A 9,640-nucleotide genomic window follows, 5' to 3' on the forward strand; every position below is an offset into this window, starting at 1 on the left:
ACATTTCCTTGGCGATTCAGGGTCTTTTCTGATTCCATACAAATTTTAGGATTGTTTGTTCTAGCACTTTGAAAAATGTCATTGGAATTTTGATTGCGATGGCATTGATGGTTCAAAATGACACACTGTAATGTTTCCCTCCCATTTTCTGGATTACCAGTTAGACTGAGCATGTTTTCCTGCCTGTGGACCCTTTACATCCCCACTCCCATGAATTACCGTCTCACATAGTTCCCATTTGTCTATGTGGAGTCTACTGTGTTTTGTTTGAATTCATAGGAGCACTTGACTGCACTGAGTTCGGGTCGCGCTGGGACCAGCTGGGCCCCCCATGGGTCAGGACCATGTGTGGGGAAGAGTCCAGGCCTAGGGTCAAGCCTGGGCAGGGCTGGGCTGGGGTTCGTGCAGGCTCAGGGCCCAGGGTTAGGACGACATGGTGCTGGGTGAGGGAGAGGGTCAGGGTGGGGATAGGGGTAGGGCCTGGGATCCAGACGGGGTCAGGGCAGAGGGTCAGGTCGGGTCGGGTCAGGCTGGGGTCAGCAGCCATGGCTATGGGTACAAAGGCGCCAACCGCCCACAGCCGAGGCTGGCGGGCGGCCCTGCTCTGGCTTGTGCTGCTGCCGGCAGGCATGCGAGGGTTCTGGTCGGAGGCCTCCCGTGCCCCGGACCCCGCTACAGGTGAGGCTGAAGCCGAGGAGCCCGGTTGGCCTGAGCGCGGAGCAGAGCGGTTGGCGCCGGCAGCAGGCGCGTTGGGCTGAGGCGTGTGGGCGGAGGGGTTTCGCGAGGGGCTGGGGCGGGGCCGCAACCCTCTCTTCTCTCCTCCGCCTCTTACCAGGCGGCCCTGGGACACCCCCAAACCCCAACACAGGTGGGTAACAGGCCCCACTGACAACCCCCTGGACCTGGGCAGGTGGCCAGGCCTGGCCCTGGGATGGGGGCTGGGTGGGGGAGGTCTGCTGCTGACTGAGGGGCCCAGGAGGCCCCTCCCGGGGGTCCCGGGCACATCCCTGACCTCCCGGGCCCCCGGGTGTGAATCCCAGAACCAGGGCTGTCTTCATTAGCCCACTTCCTCTTCTTGGAGAAACGGCGCGTCCTGAGTCAGGGGAGTGGCTTTCCCGGAGTTCCACAGCACCAGACTCCTGCCTGGGAACCTCTCTCCCTGAGATGCTGTGGTGGGGTGGAGGGGCCACAGGAGCCCCCTGGAGACGATCTGGAGCAAGTCTGGTAGCCTGTGAGACCTGCAGCTCTTTGGTCTGCAGAGTAGGCGAGGAGGTGGAGTGTGCTTGTTGAAAGGAATGTCTGGGATGTGCCCAGCCCCCAGCAGGGGTGTTCAGAGACGTCTGCCTCCCTGCAGACGCTGCTGTGGCCCCCTCATCCCCCTTGCCCCGCCCCGCCAGACCCCTGGGCCCTCGTCCCCCCTGGGCCCTCGTCCCCCCAGGGCTTGCTGGCCTGTGCTCTGCTCTGCAGCCCTCAGCAGCAGTCACGAAGGCAGGGTCAGGCAACCCTGGCATTTTGGGCAGTCCCCTTGACCCTTGGCCTCGGTTTTTGCCCCTGTGACGTGGAGGAGGGCCTTTGTGACTGCATCATTCGGGGTCACCGGTGTCTCGGTCATGGACAGGGTGGGGGGTGTCTCTGCAGTGTGTGGGAAGCCCAAGGCGATGGGGAGGATCTACGGCGGCCAGGATGTGTTGGCGGGCCAGTGGCCATGGCAGGCCAGCCTGCGGTACCAGCGCACGCACGTCTGCGGAGCTGTCCTCATTGACCCCCTCTGGCTGGTTTCCACTGCCCACTGCTTTCTCAAGTGAGTCCTCCTTCCTGGGTGCCAGCAGAGGGGCCGGTAGGGTGGGGGGTGGAGGGACAGGAGTGAAGGGGTGACGGGTGTCCAATGCCAGTTCCTCTGGGCTTTGCTCTGGCGCGGTGTGTGGCCTCCAAACATGCCACATTCCTGCCTTTGACCCATGTCCCCTCCACCTGAATGTGCTCCCCCCTCCCCGCGTCTCCGTCCTCAGTCCCTGTGCCTCCCCCAGCACGAACGTGCCCTAGGAGATGGGCAGGGTCTGTCTTGCTGCCATGCAGTGTGGGCAGGCTCTTGGCCTCCTCGGCCAGGCTTCTCCTCAGTATCTGCAGACTCCTGGGCGTCCGACTGCAGTCAGGGACCTGGGACTGCCCACACGGCCAGCAGCTAGCTGGTTTTTCTTACCACTTCTGCAGAACTGCGTGCCTGGGAGAAGTCGTGGTTGCTGGCACCCGCCTGCCAGGCTGCCTGGGTGGGCGGTGGGCTCCCTGAGCTTGACATGGCTGCTCAGGAGGCTGGCTCCTCTGGCCTCCTGGGCCTGGCTCAGTGCCTGGCCTCTGAAGAGATGAGGAGAGGTCTCAGGGAAGTGGGGGCATCACAGCCCAGGTCAGGGAGCTAGAGCTCAGGCACTGACTGGCTTTAAGGGCCCAGAGCCCCATCAGAACCGACCCTGTGCCACACGAGCCCCTCTGGGGCAAGGGGGTGTCTCCGTGTTGGCAGGAGAGAAAGCCAACGTGGGAGAGAGGGGAGGGCCCTGTGGACAGGGTGGGAGGTCAGGAGAGGTGCAGTGGCCCAGCCGGCATGGTGCTGGGGAGAAGGCTTTGGGCCGGGGGGGGGGGGTTGGAGGGGGCGTGGGCTTCCAGGGGGCAGGCCACATAGTTGCAGGGTGGGCCGTTTCATGCCTCGTGTTCAGGGGACAAGGCAAATGCACTCATTTCCTCATTTAAACAAATCTTTTGTGAACGCTTATGACCAAGTGGACCAGCGGCTGTGGGGCAGGAAGGTGTTTATAGGAAGAAGGGGCCGGAAAGTTGTGGGGCCGCAGCTGGGCCATGGGGAGCTTTGGGAAGGGTCAGGCTAGGGCGAGGCTGGAGCCGGGGCTCCTCTGTGTAAAATGAAAGAGCTCAGTGTGAGGCCCCACCAGGAAGCCTTGAGCACGAGGAGTCCCTGCTCCTCCAGTGTGGGGTGTACTGGGGGAGACACGAGCCTGAGGCTGGGATGGAAGATCAATCAGCCTCAAGATGGTTGGGAAGAGGAGGCAGAAGCCACCTGGCCCCCTGCAGGCACAGGCTCTGGAGGGAGGGGTGGTTAGACGAGGGGCAGGGAGAGAGCGCTGGCCCATGCTCAGAGGTGAGAGCGACCACGAGCTCTTCTCCACCAGCAAATCCCACGCACCAGCGGACTACCAGGTTCTGTTGGGAAGCACGCGGCTGTACCAGCACACCCAGCATGCACAGGAGATGTCCCTGAGCCGGATTATCGTGCACCCAGACTTTGAGAAGCGTCACCCCTTCGGGAGCGACATAGTCATGCTGCAGCTGCACCTGCCTGTGAACCTCACCTCCTACATCGCCCCTGCCTGCCTCCCGAGCCCTGGCATGCAGCTGTCCAGCGGCTTGTCCTGCTGGATCACCGGCTGGGGGATGCTCAGCGAGGACAGTGAGGGGTGCGGGAGAGGCGGGTGGGTGAGGGCTGCAGGGGAGAAGGGGGGCGTGGCTCAGTCTGAGGGGCCCCAGGCAAGCAGCCACGGGACTTTGGGCCTCTGGGCCTCATTTCTAGAGGACTGGACCATTTTAGTTCTAGTTCTGAAAAGTGTGTGATTCTAAAGTTTCAGAGTTCCTTAAGTCCAAGGACTGTCCAGCCTCCAGCATTCTCTCTCTCTCCCCCTCCCTTGTGTGCGTGCGTGCACACACGCACACACACACGCACACACGTGTGCACACACGCGCACGCACACATGCACACATACCTTCCCATCTGTGCTTAGAATAAGTCCAAACTCCCCGCTTTGGCGCTCAGGCCTGCGTGTCGTTGGCCCACACTCTCCCTGCATGCCCCCCCCATGCCCCACCCCACGCCCCGTCCCAGCCACCAGCCTCCTTCCTGCTTGAGTGCTCCAGACCATCCTGACCCCATGGCCTCGGCTGGCCTCTCTGCCCACCGGTGTTTGCTTGCGGGACTCACTCTGTCTTTACAACTACAACTCGGCCCCTCCTGCTTGCTCACAGGACCTGAAAGGGGCACCTCCTCCTGTTCTGTTTCTTTCACACCATTTATTAGGTCTATAACAGTCCCGTCCACTCACCTCACTCACGCTGTATCCCCAACAACAGTGCTCCCTGTGTCATGGGTATCCACAAGATGCCCAGCATGAGGACAGGTGGATGGAGGGGTGAGTGCTCGTGGCTGGATGGGGAGCCGTGGCTGGGAGATGAGTGGCTGGTGGCCAGTGTACAGATGCTGGAGGGATGGAGCTGTATGTGGATGGGTGGGTGCGTGGACAGGTGGGTGCGTGGACGGGTGGGTGCGTGGACGGGTGGGTGGAAGGAGGGAGCATGGTGGGGCGAGAGGTAGGAGGATGGAGGGAAGGGAGAAAGGTCAATGACAGACAAGTGGACATGATGGCATGCGTTGCTCAGTGGTTGCTAAGGGCCCACGAATGGCGTGTGTTGCTGGGGTTTGCCTTCTGTCTTTGAGGGACAGATAAGAGTGAGGTGCAGGGAATGGAAGAATCTATGGAAAGTCCGGGAAATAGGAGAGGAGCCTGTGAGGGGCGGATGGAAGGCTGCCGCCATGTTCGAGGCTCATCTGTGCTGAGCAGGCCCCATGTTTCAGGGGCAGCGGGGGTGGGGCGCGGCTGGGCTTCCCCACAGCGCGCGTCCCTGGTTCCCTTCTCGTCCGCACAGAGCATCTGCATTCGCCCTTCCGTCTGCAGGAGGGTAAGGTGAGCCTCATTGAGAACGAGTTCTGTAACGTCTTATACAGACAAAGACTTAGCAACAGCAAGACCTACTCTGTGCAAGAGGAGATGCTGTGTGCTGGGGACTTCTCGACGGGAAAGGCCATCTGCCAAGTGAGTGGGGCCGTTTCTCTTCTTCCCTGCCCGCTCTCCTCTGTGTCCCCGGGGGCCGTGTTGCTTCTCCTCTGCTCGTGGAGCGCCCCTGGGCCTGCGTGTCGTCCCATCCGCAGCCCCTTCCTAAGCCACCCGAGGGCACCTGCTGGGACTCCCCCACGGCGTCCGTTTTGGCAGGCTTATTCCCGGGGGGCAGTGTCGCATCCCCGTGTTGGATTTGGGCGTTTGCTCTGCCTTGCCACTTGTCCTGAGCATGCGTCCGCTCCCACGGCTCTGCCGGGCTTCGCCGTGTGCATTCAGGCCTGCCACGGCCTCCACTCCTGAGGAGTATTCTCGGAGCTTCCGAGTCTTTCATGCCATTCACTTCATTCACATTCTCCTCATATCCACAGCAACTCCACGTAGAGTTGTCAGAGGGAAAGGTGTGCAGAGGCTCAGCTTTGGCAGGTGTTTGCAGACCTTGTACCGCCTCGGGCAGCAGGTGCATCGGTATCCTCGGCAACGGTGGGCACTCTCCATCTTTGCTCATGTGGGGGTGTGTGCATCGTGCTATCTCACCGGGGTTTTATTTGTGTTTTCCTGATGACTAATTAAGTTACATAAATTCTCCTGTCTGTTGTCATCGTGTGTCTTCTGTGAAGTTTCCCTTCTAGTTTTTCCATGTCTCACTTTTCTGTTGTGCTGTCTGTCTTTTTCTTTTAGGAGCTCTTTGCACTTTTGTATATTCTGGATACACGTCCACTGCTGGGCATGTGGACCATGAGGGTCTCTTTCTGTTCTGTGCGAGGCCCTATCCTGCAGTGGGTCAGGAGGCCCAGCGAGGAGACGTGGCCAGCCTAACGTAAGGCAGCTTGGCCGGACCCCCCTGGTGCTCTGACTCTGAGCCCACCCGGCCTCCAAGCACGCTCCCAGGGCCCAGCCTCGAGAGCCGGTGTCTGGGCACCCAGCTCCTGCACAGAAGGCTCCAGAAGGGGAGGGGAGGGTGGGAGGGCTCGGGAGCCAGACACACGGCTCGGCCACGTGTCCCTGCCTGCACGGGGGCCTCGGACAGCACCTTCCGAGCCTGCGCAGGACTCTGAGGCCTCTTTCATGGGGTCGTCGAAAGGATGGTATAGTGGGCTAATTACTGTTCCCCAAATTCACATCCACCGGGAACTTTAGAATGTGACCTTACTGGGAACTCTGTAGGGTCTTCGCAGCTGTGATTAGAGTCTCGAGGTGAGACCATTCTGCACTCAGAGGGGCCCTAAATGCAATGCCTGGTGTTGTTAAAAGATAGAGGGAAAGGCGCCAAGACCCTTGACCTCAGACGCTGGCTCCAGAACTGGGAGAGGCGAGTTTCTGTTGTTTTTTAAGCCCCCGGTTTGTGGTCATGTGGGGTGGTGGCTCCAGGAAACAGACAGGAGGTGTGAGACAGGCCTGCCAAGGGGAGGCCTCACTGACAGCCGCTCTCACTGCGGCCCAGGAGCTGCCGAGCCAGAGGAGGAGTCCTGCTTTTTCTGGGTTCCCAGGCCAGAGCCGATGGTGGGGACTCTCGGCCCAGCCTCCTCACAGGGTCAGCTGCACCCAGAGGTGACGCACACTCGGCTGTCACCCTGGACCTCCCTTCTGACCCTGCCCCCAACCTGCCCTCTCCTGCGGAGGCCATGCCTGTGGAGCTTAGAGCTGGTGCCCTTTGTGGGCCTGGGGGCTGGACATCGTAGTGCCCTCGACCCCAGGCTGAGGACTCCACTGAGCTGGACGCCGGGAGCGCCCCCACAGCCTGTCCATGCAGTTCTCTGGCCCCGTCTTCCAGGCCACCTGCTCTGGCCTCCACCCCGGGCTCTCTTCTCTCTCCTGAGGGCCCCCTCCTTGTGCAGGGCGCTGGAAGCAGCTCTGGGGGGTGGGTGCTGCAGGACAACTCAGCGCTCAGATTGTGGGGTGGACGGACCCACTCCGGCCTCAGTCTGTCATTGATCAGTGCTGGGAGCCCAGCCAGGTTTCCTCACCCATGAAGTGGGGGTGCTGACAGCCTCCCCTTCACAGGGTTCCTGTGGAGAGTTTAGTGCAGCGCCTGGTCTGTGGGAACAAGGAACACGTGCCGGCCTTCACTCTCCTGCCTGGTCTGCCTCCCTGATCTGAGCTCCGTGTGTCCTTCTGGGCCTGTCAGCCTCATGCTTGTCAACATGGCCGTCGAAGCCTGGGCCCCGCCTGACGCACGCACACACGTGGCTTGTTCTGTCCCTACGCGGTGCAAACCAAGGTGCACTTGGTATGGGCTACATTAGTGTTGGGGTCTCCTCTGCCTGCTGAGAGCTCTCAGGGCCCGGGAAGCCGCTGGAGCCCATCCCGCCTCCTCCAGGCTGGCCGGGGTCCTGCGTGGTATCTGCTGCTCACCTGCGTGGATCGCTGAGGCATGGAGTGGGCAGAGGCCATGGCGTGGGGGACACACCACGGGGAGAGCCAAAGGCACTCCAGGTGGGGGCCCCTGTGGGGGGGGAGGGGTCACCACTCTCCAAGGAGCCCCTGTGTGAGTCTGGGGGCCGCAGTGATGAGCCACCTCAAACTGGGTGGCTAAAGCAACAGATAGTCATCATCTGACATTTCTGGGCATCCAGAGTCTAAAATAGAGGTGTGGACGCTGGCGGCTCCTTCCGGAGGCTCGAGGGAAGAATTTCCTTGCCGTCCTCAGCTCCTGGGGCCACCTGCACTCTTTGGCCTGTGGCCTCCTCTGTCCTCAGAGCATGTGGCTCCAGCCTCAGCTTTGGGGGCACAGCTCCTTCTGTGACTCTGACCTCCTGCCTGCCTCTGTCTCGTGCTGACCCACCCAGATAACCTAGGGCCGTCTTCCTATTCCAAGACCCTCAACTCAAGCACCACTGCAGAGCCCCATGTGAGCTCACAGGTTCCAGGGGTGAGGCTGTGTGTCTCTCAGGGGCACGTTTTGGCCCGCCACCCCTGTGCCCTTCTGTCTCTCTCAAGTGACCTCTTCCCCAGCCGTGGGTCTCAGCTGGAGATCTGACAACACCCAGACCGTCACACTGGGAGCCCAGCAGCCTCCCCACCCACAGCAAACCGCCCCCCTGCCCCTCCGTGCACTGCCGGCCCCTCCTGGGGCCCTGGAGGCTCTCCCACGGCCCCGGCTCCCTCCTCCCCTGAAAGACTCCCCCCAACAGTACTGAGTCTCCTAACCCACTCCACCCAGGTGTGTCCCTACCGTGCCTTGCCAGCCTCTCAGGACTCCAGTAACTCCCAGCACCTGTCCGGGGACCCCTGCTTGCTGCCCCAGACCCCCAGCGATGTGGGCTGCCTCCACCAGGGCCAGGCTTGGGCATTTTCTGGACATGCTCAACCAAGAAGCTGAGAGAAAACCAAAGTCCTAAATGGATGAAGAGGAGGGGGCCCCAGTGGGGATGCGCCCTGCAGCTCTGGTGGTGGGGGGATGGTTGGCCTGTGCAGAGGCTTCGGCCAGCTGGCCTCCACTCACGGCGAGCCCTCCTGGGCCCTGTCCCTGCAACTGTCCCCTCTAGGCCTTGGGTGGTGCCTCGTCCCAGCCGCCAGCCGGTTCGTCGGTGCAGGGGCAGAAGGCAGAGTCCTGAGGGGAGATCAGGAGCCCCCTGAAGTGCAGTTCTCAGGCCCACTCGTGTGAACTTGACGGGTCCAGACTTTCCCAGACTCACAAGTCTCACCTGCCCCTGCTGTTCTCAGGCTCTGCTCCATCAGCCACACTAACTCCCTTTTCTTTCCTAGGGCGATTCTGGGGGCCCCCTCGTCTGTGACCTCCCCACAGCCTGGGTTCTGGTGGGGCTGGCCAGCTGGGGCTTGGACTGCCGGCACCCTATCTACCCCAGCGTCTTCACCAGGGTCGACTACTTCACTGACTGGATCAACAGGATCCGGAGGCTCACACCTCCCCCTGATCCCACATCTGCTCCTCAGACCGGGTTTCCAGACCAGACTCTGCAAGCTGTCAGCCCATCTGGGCGTGGCCCAGCCCTTGTACCTCCCCAGACCTGGCTCCTGCTTGCAGTTTGCGCTCAGGGACCCACGGCAGGCCCCGCGGTGACCCGCTGAGCCCCTCTGTCCTGCTCTCTGCCTCAGGCCCCAGTCTGCTTGCTGGAACCTTCCGCGCCCTCCCTCCCACTGACTCTCAGTGGTTCCTCCAGGACTTCCCTGTCCCTCAGCTGCCTCCTCCCAAGCCAAGCCTGAAAAAACAAACGGAAACAAATAAAAGACTCATCCTGCTTTTGTCTTGGCACCCCACTGCCCCTCCTGCTCCTCAGCATTCACCCCTCCCTTGAGGTCAGGCATCCGGCTCCTGGTGCAAGGAAAGGGGGCCTGTCAGGGAGACTGTCCGAGGGCAGGGGGGGGCGGGGAGCCAGAGCTGCCAGCTGGGAAGAGAGCACTGGGGAACGAGGGGGCCTTCAGAGGAAGTGTGTCAGGCAGCTCGGGCTGCCTAGCAAACACCAGAGCCCAGGGGGCTTAAACAGTGGGAATTTATCACCTCCTAGCCCTGGAGGCGGGAACTCCGAGGTCCCGCATGGGCAGGCTGGTTTCCCCCGAGGCCTCTCTGCTGGTGGGCGGACACGTCTTCCCTGTGTGCTCACGCGGTTGTCCTTCTGTGCGTGTCTGTGTCCTCATCTCCTTATAACGACACCAGTCCTGTGGGATTAGGGCCACCCTAGTGACCTCACTTAGCCTTAATCACCTCTGTAAAGACTTTATCTCCAAATACAGGCACATTCTGAGGTGATGGGAGTTAGGACTCCAATAAAAGAATTTTGGAGAACACA

The 9,640-nt window shown here is 61.4% G+C and overlaps 1 protein-coding gene across 1 annotated transcript; it reads left to right on the plus strand.

The window, feature by feature from the left end:
• The first annotated feature begins 545 nt into the window (after positions 1-545).
• On the plus strand, positions 546-8,921 carry LOC114203314 (putative serine protease 47). Its single transcript, XM_028096672.1, has 7 exons — positions 546-678; positions 836-868; positions 1,439-1,493; positions 1,565-1,801; positions 3,177-3,454; positions 4,702-4,868; positions 8,598-8,921. The coding sequence occupies exons 1-7, from the start codon at positions 546-548 to the stop codon at positions 8,919-8,921; spliced, it is 1,227 nt and encodes a 408-aa protein (XP_027952473.1).
• Positions 8,922-9,640: the final 719 nt, after the last annotated feature.

Source organism: Eumetopias jubatus, unplaced genomic scaffold, assembly GCF_037043125.1.
Source record: "Eumetopias jubatus isolate StellerSeaLion01/CBP00866 unplaced genomic scaffold, mEumJub1_p1.0 scaffold_15, whole genome shotgun sequence".
Classification (NCBI taxonomy): Eukaryota; Metazoa; Chordata; class Mammalia; order Carnivora; family Otariidae; genus Eumetopias; species Eumetopias jubatus.

Excerpts from the sequence above, each read along its gene's own strand:
- LOC114203314 (XM_028096672.1), top strand. The coding sequence starts at position 546 with ATGGCTATGGGTACAAAGGCGCCAACCGCCCACAGCCGAGGCTGGCGG. Across the intron at positions 679-835 it reads TGCCCCGGACCCCGCTACAG|GCGGCCCTGGGACACCCCCA; the intron begins GTGAGGCTGAAG and ends GCCTCTTACCAG. Across the intron at positions 1,802-3,176 it reads ACTGCCCACTGCTTTCTCAA|CAAATCCCACGCACCAGCGG; the intron begins GTGAGTCCTCCT and ends CTTCTCCACCAG.